Raw genomic sequence first — 26,359 nt, forward strand, 5'->3', positions numbered from 1 at the left:
ACATATTCAGTCTTGCTTTTTGGTCAGTCAGTTGTCAGTCAGTGTATTTTTACAAATTTTATTCTCTCATCTGCCTCCATTTTCTCCATTCGGATCCACCTGCCTGTACCACTGTGACACAGAGAGAAGGACAGGGTGCTACCTTCTTTCTTAGATGCTTAACCATTCATCAGAACCTCATGAGTGTGATGCTTTTTTCTTTTTTTTTTTTTTAACACAAAAATGTATCCTTCCCTGCTTTAAATAAAATATGCCTTGACACGCTGCTTTGAGAAAGCTTTATTTGACATCACAAATTGAATGATGTCTTACAACAGGTACTCAAGGTAATTATCCTCCATTTTAGCCCTTAAAGCAGCAGAATGCATGTTAACAGATGTGTTTGCACAAAATCAGAACTGCAGTTGTTTGTAGAGTTCAGGACCTCGCAGTTTTCACTGTGTAATGTCAACATTTAGTCAAGAGAAAGTGGAGACTGAAATGTTTTTTTTTTTTTTTTATTGAATTCCTTTTGGCCTTGAAGACGAAAGAGTAATTAATATAAGCTGTCACGACTTGTTGACACTTTGACACCAACTTACTGACGCTGACAGAGCAGGCTCGTTTTGAACTCATTTATCTATCAGATGTGACATATTGATATCCCTGCATCCAGTAAATGTATTTTCTTTCGCACAAAACACAAGACAATGCTGTCTCTCAATCAAGCCCAAGAAAACAAACACATACACAGAGATATTTAGCAATGATTCACTATCTACTAAGTGCCCTGACTGCAGTCTTTGTCATTTTCATAATAGACTGCTTTTCAACTGAGGAAGAGTACACTTGCAAAAACGGATGTCCAGATGTTTTTATTTATTTATTTATTTTCAGTCTTTTGGCATGACATGAGAAAAGGGCTGCACTGAGCAAAATGTCTGCCGAAGTGAAAAATAAAGATACAAAGCAATGCAAAACAGATACATCAAGCATAGCCCGGAGCAGGGGTGTCAAACTATTTGCCATGGAGGGCCAAGAGTCCACAGGTCTTAACTGCAACCAAATACAACATCAGTCGTTTCTACTGACCACTTCCTATCACCGATTCCATTCAAGTTATAAGAGTGAATAAATCAGTCCTTCTTTAGACATGGTTTGACAGCCCTGCTCTAGCATCTAACTCATTACTTTCCTTTATAAGAGCCTAAAAAAACACTAGCATAATTGCTGGATAATTACAATAACTGAAGATGTGAGAAAGAAAAGTTTCAATCTGTGTCATGTCTTAAACACAAAAGAAATCCATGTCCTGCAAGAGAGGCAAAACAACAACCAAAAAGAAAGGAAACAAAGTAAAACACTTGCCACAACTTATGACAACAGAGAATAAATCAGCAAAGAGAAATAAATGCCAAACTCGTATCTCTTTGAAAGGTGTTTGTGAGGGACACAAAGTTGTGTAAATACTCACCGCCGTGGGAATCTGAACCGTGTTTTCACTGAACTTATGTGTCTCCTTCACCATGGTTGCAGGGAAGTATCCGACCATGCCCATCTGGTCCACGTAACGCTCACTGTAAACCTGCCAGCGAAAATAACAAGGCCTTGCTGACACGTTAACATAGACCAAGATCATGTAGACCCTCTGTGTTTAATGCTAAAGAAAAATTCTGCACAAATTCTATGCTTGTTCGTTCCAGATGCAATGAAATAAGATATTAAACAACACATCTTTCTTGATGTACTGTATGGGACAGAAAGGATATTAAGTTCATATTGGTTTAGTACAGTTGCTGTGCATCATTTCACACCATTTGTCATTCATCTGATCTCAAGCATGCACTGGTACAAGTGAATAGCCTGGCCAAGTTTTTATACAACAAATAAGCACCTACACTTCCTGACCAGAAGACTCCAGCACCCTCCTCTGGTATGAGCTTAGAATACACGTAGACCATCTGACCCTTCTTGATATTTATGAATCTGCAATCAGGAGCCACGAAGTCATCTACAGCTGTGGCCAGGGACAGAGCATCTAAACACGTACAGAAAACAAAAGAACCAAGGGAAATAATGATGTAAAATCTACCCTTCTTAAAGTAAAATTTACGTAATAGGTGAATTTCACTTGCAATATGATTTTAATCCACAATAGTTCTCTTGACTGTGAAGCACTTTGCAACTTTTTGATAAGTCTTTTGATTGTTATTATAGCTGCAAGGACTGCGTACACTACACAGACAACATCACACTTCGCCTTGAAGGTCTTTTGACTTACATGAGCACTCTGCATCTGCACACAACTTGTTGTCTGCTAGTTTATCCATGAGGACAGCGCTTGAGGTCTGGTACAGTAGTCCCACACCGAGCAGAATCACCAGCAGATAATTCATTCTGGCCCAAACAATAGAAACTTTGAGAGTCGTTTATGTGTATTGGTGTAGAAGCTATGTGTGAAGGAATTTAAGGCTGTAAAATTCCCACACGTTTCTCTCAGCCAAGACAGAATGGGCAGAGCCCCTACATCACAGGCTCTCTGGCCAATCAGCGTTGAGTTTCTGCTATGCCACACTCTGAACCTAGTCATTTCCCACAGGCGACTTGGCTGCATTTTCTCAACTCTCTGTCTCTTTGCAGTAACAAACAGTCCTAGATTATTATGTTAACTGGATAACCTGGTCATTGTGGGAGAAAAAAAAAATGGATTTGACCCTCACATCTTAAAATACAGCATGCATTCCTTCATCTTGTGCACACTAATGACATACTACACCAGTAGAGTCTTGGACCTGAACTCCTTAACTTTTAATGAAACTGATAATATTGATTATTTTAAAACAAGTCATGACATTTGCAGTTTAAACATATAAACGGTTACAAACGGTTGACTCAAAATTGCAAATCTGCTGATAATACAGTCTGCACACAACCACTCAACAATAACATGTAGTGTAATGCAGATATTCTGTTTTTTAATCTTTAGGAGCCCATCCAAAATTATACAAATCATGATGTAAATAGATTTTTGTTGTCTGTCTACACATCTGGGGAGATAACAGAGAGGAGAGGGAAAACCCTGATCTAAGGTCACATGAGCAAAAGGTTATTAGTCATTCTTTTCTAATGGCATCTTAGAGTGAATCAGGAATTGGTGACATTAAATTAATCTTAATTTTGCTTAACACCAGGGCCCCTGGGCGCTCATGGATCCCAAGTTAGACTCCTGCTTAAAAAAGACATGTGATGTCTGTAGATGAACACCTGGTGGCACTATTGTTTACTAGCTGTGGTCTGCCACCATCAAGAGCCTGTTTCACCACATCCACATGAGCTATCCTTTTAATAATGTCAAACAAATGTACTGAAATTAGACAAATTATTTTAACAGAAATGTTCTTGCTTTGTCTGTTTAGGACTTAATATATTACTTATATAGAGGTTAGCCCTATTTTAGTTATCTCTGCTTTACTTATGGGAGAAAGTTATTCATGTTCACAAATTTTGGAGGAAAGTTCACTCCCATATAACACATAATAATAAGCTATGTGAAGAAATATGGCCTAACTTTATTAGAGAATTCCAACTACAGTCAGTTTACCGACCTTGATTATTATGTGTGAAATAATTTACCAACCTTTTTAAGTTGTTGTTAACCCTCACAGTATATGGCATAGTATCTGTAGGGTCAAACTTATTTAATACATCGTCCTTAGTGTGGTGAAGAATGGATCAACACACACATACTACTATATGTATTACTATATACATTACTATATATATATTACTATATATATTTTACAATATGTATTACTTTTTTTTTTTTTTTTTTTTTGAAAAATGTACCACCATATCAAAGCACAAATGAAACAATAAATACGCAAAGTTAACTTACAAGTCAACTTTAATTACACTTCCTAAGAGTTTGTTACATCACCTGTAAACAACTAGTGTCTAAAGTCTGTGGGTGTACCCAATGCAATCATATTTCCTTATTCGTCTGATGTAAAAGGCAGCAAACTGGTGTTTGTGTTTGGTTTATTTAATTGTATGGCTACATGGGTGGAGTTTTCGGCTCCAGACCATGCGGTGTTGCATGGACGAGCAGAAGCACCTTTCGCTCGGGCGGCGCTGTGTAAAAATCACGCGCACCCCTTGACATTTGGCGTTCTGACGTAACCCCACTGTAAAGTCTAATTTAAACGAGCCACGGCTGGTGTTGTTGTTGTCCGGGGCTGAGGAGGGGGGCTGGTGCTTTGTTTTTGTTTTTTTTTCTCCCTCACCGCTTAAGCTACCACTAACAGGCTAAATACATCTAAACATAAACGCCTGCATGTCTTGGCCGAGTTGTAATTTATTAGTTTAGCGGCATATTTATCCAGGTGGTGCTGAGCGAGGGGCAGAAGTGGCTGATGTGATGGATACGCGGGTATCGGAGCTTTTTGGTTCAGGAACTGCACAGGGCTCTGGATCTCAAGGAGCTGGATCCAACACGGGAAATGGCCACGGGGTCGCTCCTAAAAAAGCATGTGCAAAGAATAACAAGAAAGCAAAGGCTCGGGCGTCCCGAAACTTCAAACCAAGCAATAACCCCCCATATCTACCTCCAGAGGTAAGGCTGAAACAGTGTTAAACCCCCATCGGTGCCGCTAGCTTGCGGGCGCTTGTTCGAGCTAACATTATTTATTATCTGCAGCCAAACACTGACTAAATGTGCGAGTGTTGTGATATATCTGTCGTTTAAACCGGTATTTACTGTTTCCTTTCTTCCGCATACCCAAACCTCTAATGTCTTAAGTTTACTTGCATGCACTGCAGTGACACGTAATCGGCCGTAGAAGGAAAAAAAATGAATGACATTTCTACTCGGCTAACATTAGCTATTTAGCCTCTGCATTTACAGAGAGTATACCTCTAATGCCTGTGAGCAAATGTGTTTATTTTAATGTTTATCTTAAGCGAACCAAAATTTACCAGTGTTGCTGCTTGCAAAAAGTCATTTGTTGAGCGGCTCGGCCGAGAGTAGCAGCTGTGTTTGTAAATACCTAGCCGGGAGAGGGAGGAACTAGCTAGGTAACTTTGCTGTGCTGCTGTTATGGTGGAGGTGAAGTCCTACAACATTGCATGGTAATTGGTGGTAATCTGTACACTGAAGCGGCACGATACTTGTTCATGTAGTTATTGTTGTCCCCTCTGAAATCTGAATTGTGCATGTGTGTCTTATACGTGACATTAAAGGTCCTGGTAGCTCCTTCCCTTGGGACATGCCTCAACATGTGAAGCCTCAGTGGCTGTTTGTGGGACCCCTTGCCCTATCCGTTTAATATAACGTTACCACAACACAGATAGTTTGTATGAATGTGAAATATTTCCCCATTAGTGGAAACAATAACTTTAATACCTCCACATAAATGTAAAGTACACTCAGTGTCCACTTTATTAGATCCGCCTGTACAGTCTAATGCAGTTCAGGTCAACAACTCTGCCATGAATTCCACCTTTTAAGGAAGTCTATGATGTTTTGTTTATGTTGTGGAGAATGTGTAAATTTAATTGTGTTTATTATTGAGGTTGTAGTTTGCAGAGGTCTTGGACTGGGCTACATTATATTGAGAGGTGTTTCTAATTTTGTATATTTATATGCATGAAGAGGACAGAATAGTAGAGACACCTCTCAGAAAAATGCTGTCCCGTACAACAGCACCACGAACTATGAGCTCAATGCCAAACATAGAATTGAGCTATTACTGTGACAAAAAGAAAACCTGACCATTATAGGCATCATAACATTCAACCTTGTGGCAGAAAGCTGCTTTGGTTTGTTATTAGATTGTACTGGTGTACTTAATTTAGTGGCCACAGAGTGTATATGTTATTAGACTGAGTAGCCATACCTAAAGCTGTTGGTCATGTTGAACCGCTCTCAGTAGGTTAACTACCTATTCACGCGCTAGTGCACTGACTGCTCATTTGGTCAGATGCTGTTCTTTGTGTCTTTGAACAAATCAATGACCTATTGTCTCACAGCTGTTGTTCCTGTCTCCTCTCTCTCTCTCTCGCTCTCTCGCTCTCCTGCCTTCCCTCCCTCTCCTAGGCTGAAGAGGGAAATATAGAGTACAAGGTAAGCAAAAGTGCTGTAAGGCCAAGGCATGTCAGTTGGCTCCAAAAGTTTCTCGCTTTTTTCAAATTTAGCTAACTTGTTTCATTCCACACCTTAAAAAAAGAAGAGTTCCAGTTTAGAGAGTAAAAAAAAACAAAAAAAAAAAAACAACTTGATTTAGTGACCTTGGCAAAGAAACATTATCCATATTTTATGAATTTCATTCCATAGTTGATGCTGAATTTGTGTTGTATAGCTACACAACCATCGGAATTTGTCATTTATTCTGCTGGTAAAACAACTTTGCCAGTGGGGGACCACTATTTGGTTCAGATGTATGGACTAATCACTACAATTAAGTGTCAACATTGTGTTAGTGCAGTCACAAGTGGTCTACCCTGGAAAACCAACACCACAGTGGATTAGCAAGAACATTTTTAGGGTTGTCTGAACAGCTGCTCACCCAACCATATACACACAGACTCGTCTTTCTTTCCCCCCTTGTGACAAACAGAACTAATTTCTAATATTTTCCTCTAATAAGTATTTTCACTGAGTGATTTTTTTTTTTAATCCACTAAATTTAAATGGATGGCTACCCAAAGACCATTGTGAAGTATACCACTGATTTCACTGTTTTTTCCTTTTCATAGCTGAAGCTGGTCAATCCTACGCAATACCGCTTTGAGCACCTGGTCACGCAAATGAAATGGCGTCTGCAGGAGGGCCGAGGCGAAGCTGTGTATCAGATTGGGGTGGAGGACAATGGCATGCTGGTGGGACTAACAGAGGAAGACATGAGAGCATCACTGAAGACTCTTCATAGGATGGCAGAGAAGTAAGGGCAGAGAATATCGAGTTCTCTTAATAAGCCAGGTCCTCCATCCTTTGTTATCACTGCTGTTTATGTTGTCCTTGTTTGATATTGAAGAAAAATTGCATGGAAAAAAAAAAAAAAAAAAGCCAAACCCAAACCTGCATTGGTTTACTGTTAGTGATATATCATTATTTTGTGATTACACTACCAAATATCATTTTATTGTTTTTTTTAATTGGGTACTATGAACACAGGGATAAATCATAAATGATTCTGAAACATCTGTTTATTAACCGTTCTCTCAGAGTCGGAGCTGACATCACTGTTCTCAGAGAGCGAGAGGTCGACTATGACTCTGATGTCCCTCGTAGGATTGCTGAGGTTCTCATTCGAAAGGTGCCAGATGACCAGCAGGTTAGCAGTGCCACTGTGGCGACTTGATGTGACTTGATTTTTGCTTGTGGTTCATTCACTTTTAAAATGACTTTTAAAATGACTTTTAACTCCTTGTGTGTATGCTGATTTCCCTCAGTTTTTGGACCTGCGGGTTGCCGTATTAGGTAATGTGGACTCAGGCAAATCTACCCTGCTGGGTGTTTTGACACAAGGCGAGCTGGACAATGGACGGGGACGAGCAAGGCTCAACCTTTTCCGACATCTTCACGAAATCCAGACAGGACGCACCTCAAGTATAAGCTTTGAAATCCTTGGCTTCAACAGTAAAGGAGAGGTGAGAAAAGATGCATCAGAGAAGAAATAATGTTTGACCTAGATACATACTTTCACATAATTTGTTATAAATGGCTACACCACAAGTTTAATATATTATGTCATGGTTATTACTAGGTTCTTCCAGTAGATCAGACAAAGTAGTTTTGGTTACAATGATAAAAGAGGAGTGAAACAGTCTCATCAAGTGTAATATTAATGTAAAAAAATAGCCTACTAATTAATTATAAGCACTAATGTTTAACGAAACATAGACTTCAAATTAATAACAATTGCCCCTCAGCTTGGCCCTATGGTGCCACTTGCCATTTCTTTTAATTTTGTAGCAAACATTACAGAGATTGTTGTATACTTCTTTTCCTAGGTTGTGAATTACAGCGAGTCTCGGACAGCAGAAGAGATTTGTGAAAGTGCCTCTAAAATGATCACATTCATTGACCTGGCGGGACACCACAAGTACTTGAAGACCACTATCTTTGGCCTCACCAGCTACTGCCCGGATTTCGCTATGCTGGTCGTCAGCGCAAATACTGGCATTGGTGAGAATTTTATAATAATTTTGTAAGACTTTAATTTGTATTTTGTGGAATAGCTGAATGCTTGCAGGATAGGTGAGAAAAGGAATGCACACCAGTGTTGGAGAGGTGCTGACCAAGATGAAAGTACAACTGTGAAGAAGGGCACTCGCACACTCCTAGCCATGATGCAAGAATAATTTATTAAGTTACCAACCTTTTGGGGGCACCCCGGTTACTCACCTTATAGAGAGCAGACCACTTTTCAAGGCCAAGTCCTTACCACAGCGGCCTAGGTTCAAGTCCGAGCCCAGGCCCCTTGCTGCAAGTCATCCCCTCTCTCCTCTGCCTGTCATTATTGAATAAAGCAAAAATACCAAAAAAAAAAAAAAAAAAAAAAATTTATATATATATATATATATATATAAAAAGTTATCAACCTTTTGACATAACAAGTCCTCTTCGGGGTATTTCTGAATGCTACCATTTTGAAGGAGAATGCCACTCTTTTCTGGTATCAATATGCCTTTATCTACCTGGCTCAGGTCATGGGGGCAGATTATGTACCTTGGATGCTAATATGTCCTGTAATGAAACTTAAGGCAATGAAAATTTGGGTCAAAGATGTAAACATGTCAATTTGCTGCTCATTTGACCTCACAGAGTTAGACCTGGCAAGTCTGGTTCCAGAGCTAAGTTGAACTTTTGCTTATCAAGTGTACCAAGTGACATTTTACCACTGGGGAAAAAAGGCAGCTTTCCTCTTCAGTCAGCCATAAAGTTTTTTTTTTTTTTTTATACCTCTAAGTATGCTTTATCTTTTCACTTTATCATTCAACAGATAAGCCAGGTTGAAGGTGAGTCTGTCACTGGGACGCAGACTGTTAACAGTGTGAATATTACAGCATACTAGCAGGGGCAGTCTGACACTCTGTAGCTATGTTTGTATACCACACCTCTACAATCGTCATGGATGTAACCAATAGTTGCTGAACGTGATATCTGAGCTTATGTAACAGACCACCCTCCCTACTTCACCCCTTCTCCTCCTCTCTGTCCGCCACTACTAGTCCCAGAATAACTCAAATACCTTCCATTCATGCCAGAATCTGACCCACCAGAAGTAGCTGTGTATTTGGTCCCATTGGGATTTGGTGAACCCTGGACCTGCTGCTGGGTCTCTGAGCTAAGTCTGAACCACTCAGATGCTGACTTTACAGAATGGAGACAGGAATTAATAGCCACTACAAAAAATATGACCAGTTCTAACAAGCTTTTGCCTAATGTGAGATTTTGCAGCTTCATTTATTGGTAGGTGCTGCAACTCAGACTTCAAGTCAGAGTGAGAGCAGGAACCCCTGGACAAGACCTATGATATACTTGAAATATGAATTGAACAGGACTTGTGGGACATGTTTGGCAGACTTTTCCATTGCTTCTTTTAGGCTTTGTTGTTTATGTCAGTCTACATTGCTAACAAAAGCTGAAGCAGTAAAGTACTATTTGGTTTAGAGGTTGGTTGCTAGGAATGTGCCAAAAAACAAAAGTTGCTGTCAGAAGTGGGATTCGAACCCACGCCTCCAGGGGAGACTGCGACCTGAACGCAGCGCCTTAGACCGCTCGGCCATCCTGACTTATCAGTGTGGGGTGATTACTCTTCCATATGCCTGTGGGTAAAAAGGGAGGGTGGGTGGGGGATAGATAAGAGCCCTCTCAGCTTGTGATCTTCCACTGTATGCATAAAGGAATCTTTGTTTTCTCTGAGTGTTTGAACGCATTAACTGATAAGATTTTTTGTGTTGTTTTTTGTTTTTTAACTCTGATGTTTTTTCCTTTTTTTTTTATAGATGGCATGTAGTCTAACCCTGAGCCTAGGAAACACTCTTTAGTTAGACCTGCAACTCATAGCCTACTGGCCTTTTTAGTTATTTGTGTTAACTTTATTTAGCAGCTGTCAGTGTATGGTTTGTGGCTCAGTGAGGGCTTGTGTAACTGTCATGTCAAGGCTGCTGTAACGAATGTGTAGTAGACGTAATGCATTGATTGACCAGTGACAGAACTTCTGCCCAGAACTGTACTTAACTGGGCTTCATAATAACTCACTGCTGGCATGACTTAGTTACATAGTTTCTCAGATTTTTTTCCCCAAGGTTTTTGTCCAAAACTGGGCTCAGCCCCACTCCACCATTACTATTTTTTATAGCTCAAACTTTGTTCTGTATTCAGCCTTAAACTGATATAGTATCGTGCCATATGATTGTATTTGCTGGTCCATGCCTGTGTAATACATCCTCCAAGTTTGGTCCATTAAGTCTCTCTGTTGTGAGACCGGGAGCTTCACTGGGAAAGTACTGCTCCAAAATGAATTAAGTGCCTCAGACCGGAAAACAGCAGTTGTTTTGCTGTCACTTTGAACACTCTTTTCAGCCTTCTTGTTTCCAAAATTGCCATTATCTATTATTTGCCATAGGACTGTCAAATGTGTCACCCTCTAGGTTGAATATGGGAGTGGAGCGCCGCTATGTGCTGATACAGTGGCAGTGCTATGATAGAAAATAATTCTACTAATTTGAGAACCGTAGTGGCCTCAAAGTTTCATACCTGGGTAACAGAGGACAAAGTGTTGCATCCAATATGTCCTCTTGTTCTAAGGTCAAATCCGGTGCTCCACAAGGATCAGTACTCAGTCCACTTTTTGTGTTTCCTTGCTGCCCCTGGGTCACATTTTCAAAAAAACATAATGTATCACTGCTACGCTGATGACACACAAATCTATCTTCCTTTGACAGCAAATTATTCCTCCCAGTTGGTTAAATTAGAATCGTGCTTGTCAGATGTCCATCACTGGATGTATAGTAATTTCCTGCCTTTGAATGCACACAAGACAGATGTGGAATTAAAACAAAACTGAACCCTAAGCACCACTGCTGCATTGGACTGCAGAGGAAACACTGTAATAAGGGAATACCATTCATTTTGAGCATTGACATTTATTATTCAGTGACCAAGGACAATTTGTTACAACAGTTCTCTCCTGAACTAGTAATGTAGAAGAGTGAAAAGCCTAGTCTGTGATGTCATACTCATACACAGCCTGATTTATTTATTTATTTGGCTTGCATTTTTATACTGGTACTGTATGTGCTTTGCATTTGTGGGTGTATGATCTAAAATAGCATATGCTGGAGGGAAATGGGTCAAGAATGAGGACCATCCTAGCTGCGTGAGAGGGAACACAGTGTCTGCAACTCAAGAACTACAGCTTTAATTATGAAACAGAGAAATGGATCTGTGTAATGCATATGGTTAGGCGGGGGTTGTATCTGTGCACCAAAAAGCCAAAGGGTGGGTAACCAGTCTCTATTGGTGCTGAAGCAAAAAGCCAATTAATCAATTCCATGTTCACTAAGATCACAAAGGTGCTAAAACTGCTTACTTGTCTTAGGTCATATTATAAAACAAATAAGCTCAATCTTTAATTTTTTTGACTGCTCGTTGGACTAAGGAAGCAATTTCAAGACGTACATTTGGGTTCTGCAGAGCATTTTTCATTATATTTGAGACTGTATAGGCCAAATGATGAATTGATTAATTGGAAAATAGATTTATAGATTATAGATTACTTGAAAATGAAAATGATGATTAGCTGCATCCCTACTTTATATGATTTTATAAGAGGTATTATGGGACCTCCATTTCAGTCATCACTGACATTAGTTAGGGTGGAGGATTTTGATCTTTCCATAGACCTCAACCTGAAACACACAGAACACAACACACTGACCAGCCTGAGTAAAAGGTTGCAGACTTTGTTTATGTCTCCCAGCTAGCAAAACAATCTGTTGCTCAGCTGATGCACGTCAGTGTATTTTTGGTCAGTGTCAGCCTGTAAATGAGAGTTGTAGGTCAGTGTTCTTGAACTCCTTAGTGATGTAGGCCTAGCTGTGTCCTATATCCGGACTGAGACATAACCTATATCCGTTTCCATCACATGCCAGCTTTGTTTACAGAGCAACATGACCCAACATGCAAGCTTGCACCTTGGAGGACACTGCTGCATTGCTCTCTGCATTCCTTGTGAGAAGTCACTGAGTTTAGGAGAGTTCTTATCAGGCATTCTGCACAAACTTGGCATTAGTGCCGTATTTGCTTATATGGTCAAATTTTTTATTTACTCTTTCTGGTGACATAACAGCCATACATCATGTCTCATTTTACCTGCTCTTATCAGGTTGTGTACATGGTCTCTTGACCCACAAACTCCATTAAGTTTCAGCTTCTAGATAAGAAATGGGATTCTACCTGCATTATGTACACAGTGAGTGCAACATAACTCTGTTGCATGGAGTATGTTGAGCATTGCAGTTTCCCATTTTGAACTAAACAGGACCCTGCATGGTGCTGGCAAGATATGCGGATTAAATAATAAATACAGTGCAAGTGCACATTTAGAATCAAAGAGTGGAACAAGTTTCGCAGCATTTTGCAAATTTAGCATGAGAAGTGGCATAATTACAGATATGCAAAATACAACTGAATTGACTGACTAGAAAGCTGATATCAGTCTCCATATTTGGTCAGTCTTTCAGCCCAGGATGGGGCAGGGCACCGTGGAGTCCATGCTAGTTCATCAGTTGGTTTCATGTAATGAATTGTCTTTGACACTTGATTTTCATACTGTTTTCCAACTAATTTAATCCTCTCTCCCTCTCCTTATTGTGTTCCAGCTGGCACAACACGGGAGCACCTGGGGCTCGCCATGGCCCTGAAGGTGCCCATCTTCATCGTGGTGAGTAAGGTGGATCTGTGCACAAGGGCCACGGTGGAGCGTACAGTGCGGCAGCTGGAACGTGTCCTGAAGCAGCCAGGATGCAACAAAGTGCCTCTGGTCGTAGGCAGCACGGATGATGCCGTCACGGCAGCACAGCAGTTTGCCCAGTCGCCCAGGTATGAAAAATGCCTTATATACAGTGCACTCAGCAATGTTGACTAAGCATATCAACTGTTCTTTTTGTTACCGTTTCATAGTTACATATAGGGATATCACAGTGCCAGAATTTTTGTAGTTGATACCAATGCCACCGATATTCATGATTCTGAATACCACAGCAAAAACAGAAATTCCATTCAGCATACACTCTCACACTTTATTTAAATCTTGATTATAAACATCAACAAGTAAACCAAAACAATGCTAATTTCGGATTATGTTCTCTCATTTTGATTGACAGTCCTTTAAGCATGATGGCAAGTCAAAGTATTTCCAGTATTTAAACATATAGTGTAGGCTAAGGCTATGTTACACAGCTGAGGGTCAAGTTGTGTCAATACTGCTTATGCTAAAAACACAAGTAGGAGTATCATTTTCAAAATTTTGCTTTTCACTTGGTTCCAAAGACCTAATTCTTGTGACATTGGTGATATTGGTATATGTGCTCTATCTGCAATTTGGAAAACATCTGATAAAACTGGATGTCTTTACAAGGACTCATAAAACTAGCTGCATGACAGTGATATGTCTTTATATCCTGTTGACATGAATGTGTTCTTTTTGGCAGCATCACACCAATCTTCACCTTGTCCAGTGTAACTGGAGAGAGCCTGGATTTGCTGAAAGTCTTCTTCAACATCATCCCTCCCCTAAGTAACAGCAAGGAGCAGGAGGAGCTTATGCAACAGCTTACCGAGTTTCAGGTTGGTCTAATACACAAGCACATGTAAGCATGTAAGCTGGCACCTCATGGAATAAGCTCATGCTGTAGTCTCACAGATGCAGTATAAATATACACATGTTGATGATGTGATTTACAGTTGTGTACATTCCCTTACAGGTGGATGAGATCTACACTGTGCCTGAGGTGGGGACTGTAGTAGGAGGCACTCTGTACAGGTCAGTGTGGTGCAATACTCAAATCTTTGTCTTCCTTTCAACTAGTGTTTTAGTGATAGTGCAGGCTCTAACCTGAAGTTGTCTTTGGCTGCACAGTGGTATTTGCCGTGAGGGAGAGCAGCTGGTGGTAGGGCCCACTGACTCGGGCCAGTTTCACAAACTGACAGTGGGCAGCATCCAGAGGAACCGGTCAGCATGCAGGGTGCTCAGGGCTGGCCAGGCTGCCACACTGGCACTCGGCGACTTTGACCGGTCACTACTACGCAAGGTGAGATTTTAGTGGTAGTTGTTGTTTTTGTTAGTAAGTGTATGTGTCTCATTGAAATTTCAGAGTGATTTCATTATAAACCATTGTCTCTTTTGCTACTGTCTGTTGCTCATTAGATACGTCTTTCTTGGGGAAAATCCTGTTTTGCACAGGAAAAAAAATCCTGTTGTGCACATTTTACTTTTTTTGAAACAATAAGAGCACTTTGGAATAAACAGAAGACAGGCAGGGTAGTTAGCATGAGCTGCATTAGAGATAAAGAAACAGAAAACAGCTCCACCTAGTGAAACTCAAACTTTGAAACTGAAAATCCAAGAAACAAGACAACACAGTCCTGGACAAGCTGTTAGATTGTTAGTTTAAGTTTAGGAAGCACAGAGCAAAAATACCACAGAGATGAGCATATATCACCAAAGATGCCACATTTCAAAGAAAAAGGGATGAAAAACACATTCTGAGTGCAGATGCCCCTCTTGGCTTTCTTGTGGCGTCAGAGGGATGATCATGGGATCACCAAAACTAACAGCTTTCATTCTTACCAATCTGTTATCCTCTCTCAGGGCATGGTGATGGTGAGCCCAGAGATGGACCCTACCATCTGCTGGCTGTTTGAGGCTGAGATTGTCCTGCTGTTTCATGCTAAGACCTTCCACAAGGGCTTCCAGGTTACTGTGCATGTTGGCAACGTGAGACAGACCGCCATCGTGGTGGCTGTACACGGGAAGGTCAGTTTCTTTATGGTGATGCAGTCATTCATGTTACCGGGAAAGTTGTGCTCTGCTTCTCTTAGGCCTAGGTCGTCTAATCTTAACATCATATTATAATCCAATGATTTACCTAAGTAAATGCTGCACAGCTTTCCATCACTTATTAAGGCCATGTCGGATTTCTACTCCCTCATGAATCAGTGTCTTTGGTCCACTTGCAATTAATTTCATTCTTGATGCTTTCTCAGTTTTCTTTCCTATTAATGCATCCATGTATGACTTTATAACAGGAAGAGCTGAGGACAGGGGAGAAGGCGGTGGTTCGCTTCAGGTTCATCAAGCACCCAGAATACCTGAAGGTGGGAGCCAAGCTGCTCTTCAGAGAGGGCGTGACCAAAGGTATCGGCCATGTCACTAAGTTGCAGCCTGTTGCCCACTACCAGCCATCCCACAGTGAGGATGATGAGGCCTAGAGCCTAGAAAAGGTTTGGGGTCCAGGACAACCACAAACAAACACACCGTCCCTCCCAGAAAAAAAGGCTCTTTTGGGAAGTCCTTGTCGTAAAAACCTCCTGCTTTCTCCGAAGGCCACTATGCCCCGGTCTCTGCACAGTAAATCCCTCTCATGTTTTTTGTGTTTTGTATGTGTTTTCGTTTTGATTTTATCATCATTTTTCACCCCATAGCTTTTCCAAAGCCTTGATGTCACCAAGCTCCCCTCATTCTTTCTCAAGCCTTTTAAAAATGCTGCTGACATTTATTCTGCTTTCTGATGTTGAGATTTTTAGGATGTTGTTTTTCATGACTGGGGATCCCTCAGCCACCTCTTTAACTTGTTCACCTTGTAACAAATCTACCAAAATGAACTGGTGTCAAACACATGGTTACTATTCACACAGAGATCGATGAATGGCAGCAAGTCTACACGAGCAGCTACCAAGAAACACACTGCTGACTCACACACACAATGACGTGCCGCTGACACAGTTTACACACACTCCTAATACACATACAGCCACATGCACTGAAAGTGTGAAACTGTTGATCGATTGTTTTTGCAGACATCTGTTTACAAACTCAGCAGTTTAAATTCATATGAAATGTTTGGACATCAAGGTGTATTTATCTCCATTATCAAAATCATCATTTTTTCATCATCACTCTGCATCTTCTCTGTGTTACCAGCATAGTGCCTGACTGAAACAGACAAGCCTTTATATAGTATTGGAATCATGTCATTGTTTCTGAACTCTCTTGAAGTGTATCCTCTTCCTAAAAAAAGAAAGAAAAAAATGTGTGGTTCTCACAGCTTGACAGTCCTCAGAAGCAAACTGACTGAAGGTCATCTTGGTCAAAGCTATACTGCTGACAAGAGCACTTTATGAAGGCAAGGAGAGCATTTTAAGGTATGCACGGTTACAACTTGACCCTGTTTTGTGTGTTAATCTGCCAAGATAATTCACCTTGGCATTCACCTTATAACTGGTTTTTTAATGTCACGTTTTTGAAAATTGTTTTTGATTCACAATTAATGCCTCAAGATAGTCCAGTGAGCCAGTTAATGGTCTTACTGCCTGTCTTTCAAGTGCTTTAGTTACTCAGGTCAGTGTAGATTTTCTATTAGACAGCATTCCACTCTCACAGAAGTACTCCAGGGGAGGTTTCTGTTGTTGGCTTGGGGAGTTTTGAGGGAAAAAGAAGACATGGATGTTTCTCCCAAAGATATGTGTTTAACTGCATTATGTATGTACAATTACCCTGTTAAAGCAATCGTGTGAGGTACTTTATGCCGTCTCTTCACCTAAGTTACTGATGTCACTAACTTTGAAGGGTTTTTAACCCAGTGCCTAATGGAACGACCATTCAAGTAACCTTCCATCACACCCCAAAGTTTTACAACTTAGTAAATCTACTTGAGTTGGTGCTACTCTTTGAAATAGCTTTTGGTATCTTAAAGATGACTTTGAAAAAGACAATAAATTGCAATTATTTGTTCAAGGCTGTTGTTAGCCTTTAAGGTCTTATATTATTGCATGTTGACTAGATTTGTGCTGATGGTTGTCTCACTGACATCTTAGGTGAGAGGACAACTGGACATGTGTGCCCTGTTTTGTTGCACCTATGTTATGCACGGTTTGTGTGCACTCAAAAGGGGGAGAGGGGTTAAAAAAAAAGAAGAAAAAAAAAGAATGTATTTCAACCAAAATGTTTTATAGCCTTTAGGGAAAACACAGCTTTTCAGATGTTTAAAATTGATTTGATACATCTGAGGAAATTTTATTTTATAGATTTGTAGTGGTTTCAAATTTTACAAATTCTTTCAAATACATTTTTCTGACTGTTTTATTCCTTTTAATGACACCAACACATTTTCACTTTTTGCAACCACAAATGCAAGATCTGTTTTCCTTTTAATTGAAAGTGTAATATTTTATTCATTTGTTTGGGTGAAGTACGATTATATATTTATGTACAGATCCAGTTTGTATATCATGGTGTACATAAATAAAAGTTTTATTATCTACTTTGGCTGCTGCAATTGTCGAGTATGTTTTGATGTCACTTGGACAAAATGTAAAAATGATTTATTCTTCATCTTAACCATGTCATCAGCCATTAACTATTTGTCTACCGGTTTCCATGGCAGAAAGTATGACTCACTACAGTAAACTGGATTTTACATGGCTCTCAACTTCTATTTTGCCAACCTGCTAAACTACTGAACCTCCAAATCTATTCCCCTGCTGAAGTAGCAGTTGGTGGTTTCACTCGTTCAGCTGAGCAACAACACACTTTCACTACAAAACAATGACTGAAGGGAATGTAAACAAAATTAAATGTTTATGACTCACCCCTAAATGGTGCAGTTGCTCTAAACCTATAGGCAAGCATATTTTGTGGCTATATGTATGCACTTAAAAAAATGCATCAGACTTGCCTATGCATCTGCTTTTGTAGTATTGAGTTATGGATCTCTGGTGAATAAACACAACCTATCCCTTCCTTAAAACCTTATCACCCAATGTAGTTCCAATTACATTGTTAAGTCTGTTGTGGTGAATAGCCTTTATGACTGTTTTTAAAACCTCAACAACCCTTATGTTGAACTTTATAAGGAAATTTAAGAATACATCCACCAAGTGCTAGAGGCAGCAGCCGTGGTTTTCATCAGTCTTCAAGCCTTATCACAAAAAGAGTCGTTGCTCTGTGTCAGTCAGATTAGCTGTGGCCTCTTGTTAGAGCCCCTTTTACTACCGTGGTCATAAACAAACACAGAAGTACATTTTTTATGGTGTATATTTTTGTTGACTGGGTAAATTCTGACCATTTCTATTTCAACAAACTATCAAATATGTACTCTCCAGCTTTACAGAAGGTACATATTATCTGGATCTCTTGAGTGGCTCATCACAAAATAAAATTAACATATATACTGATCATACATGGGGGCAGGTATCCCTGCTTGTATCCTAAAGGTCAGTTTCCTTGGATTTAATAGCAACAAGGATTATATGGCTTGAGTTCAAATTTGGACTGGAGTTTATATGAAATTGTGACACCTAGTGGCAAGTCAGGGGTAACTACTACTTGTGTACCACAAAATGTAAAAACCGACTTTAATATATAGTAATTAACTGTATGTATGCATGTTTGTGTGTATAGATAGATGGATAGATATAACAGATATATAGAAAAAGCTTACAGCAACATCTTTCCTGAAGAACAATTATTTGCTATACATGAATTAGAAAACATTTCTTTAATTCCCCATCTTGTAAATTACACAATTTTATAAAAAATAGCAATATTGAATTTGACGTAGATCCAAGCTAGAATCGTCTCACGTTATGGCTTTCCTCTGTCCCTGTATATGTAAAAATCTTGTTTTTACATACATGCTTGTGATACCTGAAGTATCAGAAAACAGTTCTTTATTTCCATTAAAAGATCTGCAGATCTACAGTACGTCCTCAGGTCCTCTTGAAGAAACAGTCTAAAGTGCCTGTGCTTCTGCCCTGAGATCGAGGCCGTTTTGGTTGGGGTGCAGACGGGCCCCTGGCCTTTGTCTTCCCCCGGGATGACTGAGGTGTGGCTGCTCCGCCTATCCTGAGAGAGGCTGAAGGGGCAGGGGAGGAGGGGTTAGAGGAAGAGAGCGAGATGGCGGTTGTGCTTGTGGAGGAAAATGAGTTTTGAAGATCCAGAGCAAAGTGGTAGTCGTTATGCTCGGGCATTTCCCAGGCCAACACCTCTTGGCCACAGCGTTCACAGCTGACCAGGTCCTCACTGGCCAGGCTGGGAGGCTGCACAGAGGGGTCAGGAGGAGGACTGGGGCAGGGCAGAGGAGAATCTGCTCCTCCAGGGTGATTTTCCTCTGGCAGAGCATCGTGTTCTTCCCTCAACTCTTCAGACAGCGACTTGTGAGACGGAGACTCCAAGCTTTGCTTTACCTCAATATGTCCTTTTGCCTGCAGGCCTGAGGCAGTGTCAGTGCAGGTATGGCCCATGGTGTCTTCAGAGTTTCTTATTTTCACTGGCTCAGACCTATGTCCTATCTCAGGATTGTTCAAGAGTGATCCTGGGGGCTGTAAGCTTCTTTCAATGCTTTTCTTGTGGAAGAAAGAGGAAATGGCAGTATGGGGGCTGGCTGAGCCATTGGTTACAGAAACAGAGTGAGAGAAAAGCCTGGCAGAAGAGACAGGGCAGGTGGTTGCTGTCTCAGATTGATTCTCAACTACAGAGGATGAAGACGGAAGGATTGTTCTAGAGTCTCCATTTCCATCTTCCCCCTCTTTGTCTTCTTTCTCCTCGCCCTCCTCCACTGTTGTCTCTTCTTTTGTATTCCTCTGCCTCTGTTTCTCAGCTGCCTTTTGAAATAAAGACTGAATCATGCTAGGCTGTTTGGATTTGGAGTCATATTTCCGCCTAAAGGATGGCTGGTTAGAGGACTGAGTGGGGGAAAGTGGTTGGGACTGGGTGGAAGTGGCATCACTGGAGAGGAAGCTGGAAATTACCCCAGCTGAGGGAGCATCACTGAATTTGCTAGCTGAGATGAGAAGCATGGTGAGGGGGGGATTCCTGAGGATTAAGACAGCCATGGTGCAAGGAACAGAATGAAACAGATTACACAGGATTCAATTAAGCCACTGGAATTAACTATTTAACTGTATTAATGTAGTCTAATTACCATGCTGCCTGGTGATTTCCAGCTGTGTTGAGACTCTTGATGATGGCAAAGCTGTCACTGGATATTTTGGTTGCATCATAGCGTGCCAAAGCACAACAACGAGAGAAACTACTCTGCCTCTGGTCCCCCAGTTGACGGACACCAACTGTCAACAGCTTAGCCACACGGCCGTTCTGTATGGAGGAGAAAAATGACACACTTTATCAAAGAGCATGAACATGTGTGTCAGCCTAGATTAGAAATGGAAGACAAAGTGTGAGAGGGCTGAGAGAGTCCGTAAGATGTTAGCAGAAAAGTGGATCAGAAACATATGGATGACCCACACAAGGAGCCTATTCCATTCAAGGCCAGAGTACACAAAGCAGTCAGGTGTGATCATGGCTTCTCCTTACCATTTCTCTGTCTTTGATCAATCTCTCCTCCAGCTCCTGAGCCAGTTGATAAAGCCAGTGCTGTACCTACACAGGAACCATCATTTATCCACATCAGCCAAAGCTACAACTCACAATAAATGCTTTCTTTTTCGAAATTCTGTTTAATCAATCGATATGAGACAGATGACAGTGATGACAGAGGAAAGAGAGAGAGTGTGTTCCAGTACCTGCTCTTTTGTAGCGAGGGATGTTTTACCAGGGAAGTTTTTACTGCAGCCAATGGATTTAGGAAGCTGCCTGGGTTTCACCGGTTCAAACTCAATCCCACGACACAAATCATAGAGCCACTGGCTGCAAAACAGTGAGATTCCATAATAAATAAATAACAGTTTAATTCAAGTCAAACTTAATTCTAGCATTCTTTTAAATGAGCTTGTCCCTATAGGAGAAACCTGTGCCTCCCCAGCCATTCTTTCACTGTATGTGTGAAATGACAAGGAGTCTTGCACCATGTGAATGGAGTTAAAATGGCAATTAAAATCAGTGATTCATTAGGGACGCCATGTAATGCCTTTTCAGCTAAGCCTACGTAATGAAAATGTGAATTCAAATTAGCACTGTTATAATGGGCGACACAAGACATACAAGGACTAATCAAGCTTTACGCCAGCCAGTCATCCTTTAACACATTTGACTTTGACACTAATATCTGACCAGTCTTACCCTGTTTTTTCTCCAAAGTGCTGTTCCAGCTGGGCCTGAGAGTAGCAGGTCAGCTCTCCCATGTTCTCTACATGCAGAGTTTCTGTGATGGAGGCACCGAGCTTCCCCCCCAGGTTACGTCTGCACAAGCAAACCAACAATACAGCAAGTAAATTACATCGCGAGCCACCATCTCTTTGTATATGACACAGTGTATGGTGTAAACTATCAGGAGCAAATTCTCTGTAGCACAGTACTACTTTGCACTCACATCTTGCTGATGGGCAGAGAGTTGAAAAGTTCTGGTACAGAGTCCAAAGGCACAACAGTTTGTCGATTCGGCTTGTTCAGACCACAGGCTAGTTTGGCCAGTACCTGAAAGCACCAGGCAGTAAACAGTCAACACGTTAAACTCTAAACAACTTTAGAGTTTAACTAGTACTGGGTGACATGAGACTCAGTTTTGTCAGGATTTGGCGTGTCATAGTATCATGAAATAAATGTGAACTTTTTGTGGTCAGAAAGGCAACATTAAAGTAAATTTTACGCACTTATTAGACTGTTCTGGGAGAGTCAGATGAACAGTGATTGCCTTTACCTGCACATCATATCCACATCACTAATTATTCAAGGCTACTGTACTAATAATAACTATGAATTCTCAAAAAAAAAAAAATGTGTGAACCTGTTCAGAAATCATAAACATTAACTCTGAGAAACATTATTGACCATGAGGTAATCATGTGCTCTTTCATTTCTTCAGTATCGCCCTGGCCTAAGTTTATCCTACCTTGTTGTGTGAGATCCCTGCTGAACAACGGAAGCCTGTGTCTTTCTCCACAGCCGCTCTCATCTCCTCCACGATCAGCGCCCCTACAGCCAGCTGCAGCGCGGCACTGCCGTGCCCCCCGGACAGAGACACAGCCTGGGACGCCAGCCACTCCTGAACTCCCTTCTTCCTCTGCTCCTCTGGGGACAAACATGAAGCAAAAGTGTCAGGCTTTCCAGTCTGTCACCACCTCCCCATCTTTTTTCCAGTGTTCTCTGGTTCTTTTATGTCATTTATGTTGGATATTCATGTCATTATTTTTGGTAAGAGCTGTTTCTATTACTGTTTTCACATTTAAGTTTTTGACATGAGGTGGTTAGGTTGGAAAGACACGTGAATTTCTTGCAGTTATGTTTTAAAAACTAAACAAAAACTGCAATTCTAGTCATCTTTTCACTACTAGTGCCCTCCGTCCACCAGTGTCACTAAAGATTTTAGACCAACTAAAGGAATAACTGACATAAAAAAATTCTTCCAAATTCGCATGCAGTGTCCTATTTAAAAGATTGTTAATGTATGGAAGTAACCCTTCTGACAATATTTTTGTAGATCAGGGAAAAACAATTTCTCCAGCATTTTTTTATCCATTAAAATCTGCCAGTCTGTCGGCTTTATTAGTTAACCTGTGGACCTGTAAACAATTATGTAGTGTCTTTTGTTATGAATTTTAAGTTTGTTATTGCCTACCTTTGTCCAAGGCAGCGTGCCCTGTAGACGCCTGTTGTTCAGGGCAGCATTGTGGGTAACCCTGGATGTAGGTCGTCCTCAGCAGCTGAGGCTCTATCTGTTTGTCAGTCATGTCCTTCAGCCGCTGCTGGACCGCAGCAGTCAGATCCATGTAGGCCTCGTCAATACTGGCTCTCTCGATCACAGCGAAACGAGACATCACTTCAATCACTTCCGCACTCGCATCCCTGTAACTGTACAGATTGGGGTTGTTATTTACAACTGTGCACTATTTTAACGTAGTGACACCTGGAGGCAGAGAGAGTCCCAAGAGAGGATAGCTAAAGGAACAGTTCACCCTGACTGCAAAAGGGGTATCTTCTCTTTTATCCCTGGTACTCACTATCTATCCAGATAGATTGTGTGATTTGGTGATTTTAGGTTTCCAGTCTGCCCTTATGTACCCAAAATTTTTGACTGCCTGAGCTCCATAAAGGATACTCATCCAGCCCCGTTGTTTCGGGGAGCTGGGAGAGAGAGGGAAGGTGACGACCAACTGGAAACCCCACCAAAATCACACAGAAACTACCTGAACGAATAGACTGCACTAAGAGTAAGCGGGAAACTATCTTTTTGTAAGTTGGGCAGACTGTTCCTTTAAAAGACAGCATCCTCTTTATCATTCATCTGACATCAAAGAAAGTTTATTTGTGGCAGATGCACAGGAAGTGTGAATGGGTGCATAGAGGCAGCAACGGCACTTACTTTGTGAGGTCCGCTTTCCCGTGGGACTCCCGCACTCGCGCCACCTGGAGATCCGGGCACAGCATCTTTGCATCGTCGGCAAACATGTTCCTGGTAACACCGTAGGCCCTGGCCTCGTAACTCACTGCTATGATACTGAGGGAGAATGAGGTCAGATTCAGGAATTGTGTTTGTATCTTTACAAATGATGAAGTTAGAAGTATGAGGTTATCTGTGTGCAAAACTTTGAGGAAGGTGGAGAGGAAGGCGGGTGACTTGCCAACACAGAGGCACTGATTTGAATGTTCCATGCAACTGATCAAAGAGGTTTGGTTTACGCGCGTACGTGTGTGTGTGTGTGTGTGTGTGTATGTGTGAGAGAGAGAGAGAGAGAGAGAATTGCAGACAAGAAGGTGTGTATGGTACCACAACCCTAAACCAAGGTTATTATATTTAACAAAAACTAAACTAAAAAACTAAAGTAGGTGTGGGGAAAAAAAGAAACATTTCAGTTAACTAAAGTAAAAATAGATTTTAAAACTAAATGAAACAATATATTGACCTAAAATAAAATTAAAAAAAAAAAAAAATGTCTTCTGTTTTAGTGTTTGTCAATTTGGTCAAATTTATATATATATATATTAAAAAAAAAAAAAAAAAAAAAAAAAAACATTCATGAGAAGGCGCTGGTGCTGATGATTATTGAGACTAGAGCTGAAACTAAGCTATACCTATAAATAAATAAATAAATAAATAAATAAACTAAAAACTAATGACAAATACAAACTTATAATAACTCTGCACTTCACTCAGTCACTTAAAACTGTGCTACTGTGACTATAATGTCTAGTCATTTATCTCCACCACTGTGAAAGCCCGCACTTTGTTTTTAACAGCTCATTTACTCTTGTTCACTCATGGTTAGGTTGCTTCTGCAGACATTATTTATTTATAATGATGTTATTACACGGATAATAATCACATTAGTCATACTTTGTCGCGTTTTTGCTTTTTACTACTTCACAGTGCAGTGTGCTTTGGCAATAGCTTACTGTAAATTCACTGCAGGCCTCACTGCATTGAAGTGAGGTGGTGGGGTGTTGTAGCCTACCTTGTGCCCTGCTGATCAGTTGCATCGATCACACCGTGAACACACCGCCCCTGTGTCAGAAACTCACCTGCCCCCCTTCCACGTCTTGTACTGGGCCACCACGCAGGGAGTGTTCCTGAGAGCCGGGTTCAGCCGCTGCTCCACCTGCACGTAGAAACAGTCCATGTCCACCAGCGCCACCACCCTCTCCCTCCCGTACTCCATCACAGTCAGCCTGGACACCTCTCGTCACTCACACCCAAAACCAACCGTATTTAAACGTCATGTCAGTGTTACACCAGATATCTGCGCGTTTTCCTTCATATTTCGCGCAGTCGCCGGCAGTTATGTAAAACGTCATCAAAAATCGACTAACACAACCTTATCGGTCGGCCATTTTGGTAAGGTCGCCGGAACCTGAAGCTTTTTTTCCCTAGAATGGCATTCATTTTTTCAAGTCTTTTTTTTTTTTTTCTTTTACATCTTAAATTATTATTTTGGCTTTATGATTAGGGTTAGGGTTAGGTTAGGAGTAGGCTTAAGTTGGCTGTGGTAAAATTAAGGAACGGCTGTAGAGAATGAATGTAAGTCAACTGGTTCTTGCCGTCACCATCCTACGAAAATATCGTTCACTGGACGCCGGGGCTCAGGGCGAGACGTTGTTCAGACTAGGCTTATCATTGGGTGAGGGTTTATATAAAGATTGTTTTAGCAAATGGGACATCAGAACCGATTAATTTTCTGACCAATCCCTGCGCTTATGGGCGTATCTTTCTTTGAACTGGTTAAATAGCCTGCAGGCCGGATGGGGCTTTCAAATTAAATAAGCAGGCAATTTACTGTCTTGATATTGGTAATTCTACCTTGCTTATTGCTCGCTGTAAAGTAGATCTATGCAAATTATGCTAAGTAGATCAGCTGTTAATGTCTCCAAGCCACTAGTTAATGCTCCTTTAGATAATGCTGCTCCCACAAATGTAGAGAAAGATGCTTCTTTAGCTGCACAGTGTGAGATGCCTGCAGAGAATAATACCGAATCACAGCCTCCCACCTCTGCACATGCAGATGCTCATGATGAAGCATCTGCAGACGTAGGCTGAATTAAGGAGGTTTATGCTGCTGCAGTGAATGCCCTGCACAGCAGATAGGAAAGCATACGCACGTCTGTCTGCCTGTCCTCTGCTGCATAATATTGTCCTGACAAATAATGCTTAACGATTCGGCAAATTTCACAGAAAAGGACAATGGACAATTTTGACCGTTTTTATTTCAGGGGGGATGCCATCCACCCTCATCCCCCCTCAATTTGAGTACTGTAAATAACTATATGGTACATTAGTGCCCTTTTCTATTTGGTTGGGCGATAATATTGAGCTTATCTTTAGGACAGAGCTAACCCCGGGGCATGGCCCAATATGGAGAGGGACTGAAGAGGAGGGACTGGTGGCACTGACATACAGGATGGATCGGTGGAAATAATGATTTTTGAATTTGTGTTCACTGTTTGGAGTCGTGATTGGCCATCCAATCAAGGACAAGACCACAATCTCCACTTTTTGCAGTATTGTGTTTATTCCATATAATCAGTGTGTGTTAGGTTCACAGGATAATGACACACACCTTTTCCTGATGAACAAGTTATATGGACTATAAACTGTTACTATTAACAATTAATCAGTCAATTTTCCTTTTAAATTCATATAATGGGCTGCCTTACATTGATTTTGTATTTTTTCTACTTTCTATCTACTTTATGAAGAAAAG

The 26,359-nt window shown here is 40.9% G+C and overlaps 3 protein-coding genes and 1 non-coding gene across 4 annotated transcripts; 1 reads left to right on the forward strand and 3 right to left on the reverse strand.

Moving 5' to 3' along the window:
• Window positions 1-838: 838 nt before the first annotated feature.
• On the reverse strand, window positions 839-2,483 carry LOC115372629 (otoraplin). Its single transcript, XM_030070680.1, has 4 exons — window positions 2,261-2,483; window positions 1,878-2,017; window positions 1,454-1,564; window positions 839-1,291 (listed from the first exon to the last, which is right to left on the reverse strand). The coding sequence occupies exons 1-4, from the start codon at window positions 2,373-2,375 to the stop codon at window positions 1,268-1,270; spliced, it is 390 nt and encodes a 129-aa protein (XP_029926540.1). The 5' UTR covers window positions 2,376-2,483; the 3' UTR covers window positions 839-1,267.
• A 1,714-nt stretch (window positions 2,484-4,197) lies between these two features.
• gtpbp2a (GTP binding protein 2a) lies at window positions 4,198-17,529 on the forward strand. The gene is made up of 12 exons (XM_030070541.1): window positions 4,198-4,591; window positions 6,074-6,100; window positions 6,733-6,917; window positions 7,202-7,310; window positions 7,429-7,626; window positions 7,990-8,164; window positions 12,868-13,087; window positions 13,699-13,834; window positions 13,972-14,030; window positions 14,127-14,298; window positions 14,859-15,023; window positions 15,296-17,529. Exons 1-12 carry the CDS (start codon window positions 4,397-4,399, stop codon window positions 15,476-15,478), a joined length of 1,824 nt encoding a protein of 607 aa, XP_029926401.1. The 5' UTR covers window positions 4,198-4,396; the 3' UTR covers window positions 15,479-17,529.
• On the reverse strand, window positions 9,692-9,774 carry trnal-cag (transfer RNA leucine (anticodon CAG)). Its single transcript has one exon. It is a non-coding gene; the product is annotated as a tRNA-Leu (tRNA).
• polh (polymerase (DNA directed), eta) lies at window positions 17,258-24,972 on the reverse strand. The gene is made up of 10 exons (XM_030070540.1): window positions 24,684-24,972; window positions 23,527-23,661; window positions 22,783-23,015; window positions 22,057-22,235; window positions 21,538-21,641; window positions 21,288-21,407; window positions 20,792-20,915; window positions 20,583-20,648; window positions 20,191-20,363; window positions 17,258-20,081 (listed from the first exon to the last, which is right to left on the reverse strand). The coding sequence occupies exons 1-10, from the start codon at window positions 24,818-24,820 to the stop codon at window positions 18,977-18,979; spliced, it is 2,376 nt and encodes a 791-aa protein (XP_029926400.1). The 5' UTR covers window positions 24,821-24,972; the 3' UTR covers window positions 17,258-18,976.
• Between the last annotated feature and the right edge of the window lie 1,387 nt (window positions 24,973-26,359).

This window comes from Myripristis murdjan, chromosome 15, assembly GCF_902150065.1.
Source record: "Myripristis murdjan chromosome 15, fMyrMur1.1, whole genome shotgun sequence".
NCBI classification, from domain to species: domain Eukaryota; kingdom Metazoa; phylum Chordata; class Actinopteri; order Holocentriformes; family Holocentridae; genus Myripristis; species Myripristis murdjan.

Excerpts from the sequence above, each read along its gene's own strand:
- gtpbp2a (XM_030070541.1), top strand. The coding sequence starts at position 4,397 with ATGGATACGCGGGTATCGGAGCTTTTTGGTTCAGGAACTGCACAGGGC. Across the intron at positions 7,311-7,428 it reads AGGTGCCAGATGACCAGCAG|TTTTTGGACCTGCGGGTTGC; the intron begins GTTAGCAGTGCC and ends GATTTCCCTCAG. Across the intron at positions 8,165-12,867 it reads CAGCGCAAATACTGGCATTG|CTGGCACAACACGGGAGCAC; the intron begins GTGAGAATTTTA and ends ATTGTGTTCCAG.
- polh (XM_030070540.1), bottom strand. The coding sequence starts at position 24,820 with ATGGAGTACGGGAGGGAGAGGGTGGTGGCGCTGGTGGACATGGACTGT. Across the intron at positions 20,916-21,287 it reads CACTTTGGAGAAAAAACAGG|CCAGTGGCTCTATGATTTGT; the intron begins GTAAGACTGGTC and ends ACTGTTTTGCAG. Across the intron at positions 20,649-20,791 it reads CCCTCGCTACAAAAGAGCAG|GTACAGCACTGGCTTTATCA; the intron begins GTACTGGAACAC and ends GTTCCTGTGTAG.
- LOC115372629 (XM_030070680.1), bottom strand. The coding sequence starts at position 2,375 with ATGAATTATCTGCTGGTGATTCTGCTCGGTGTGGGACTACTGTACCAG. Across the intron at positions 2,018-2,260 it reads TGCAGATGCAGAGTGCTCAT|ATGCTCTGTCCCTGGCCACA; the intron begins GTAAGTCAAAAG and ends GTACGTGTTTAG. Across the intron at positions 1,565-1,877 it reads GAGTCTTCTGGTCAGGAAGT|GTTTACAGTGAGCGTTACGT; the intron begins GTAGGTGCTTAT and ends TTTCGCTGGCAG.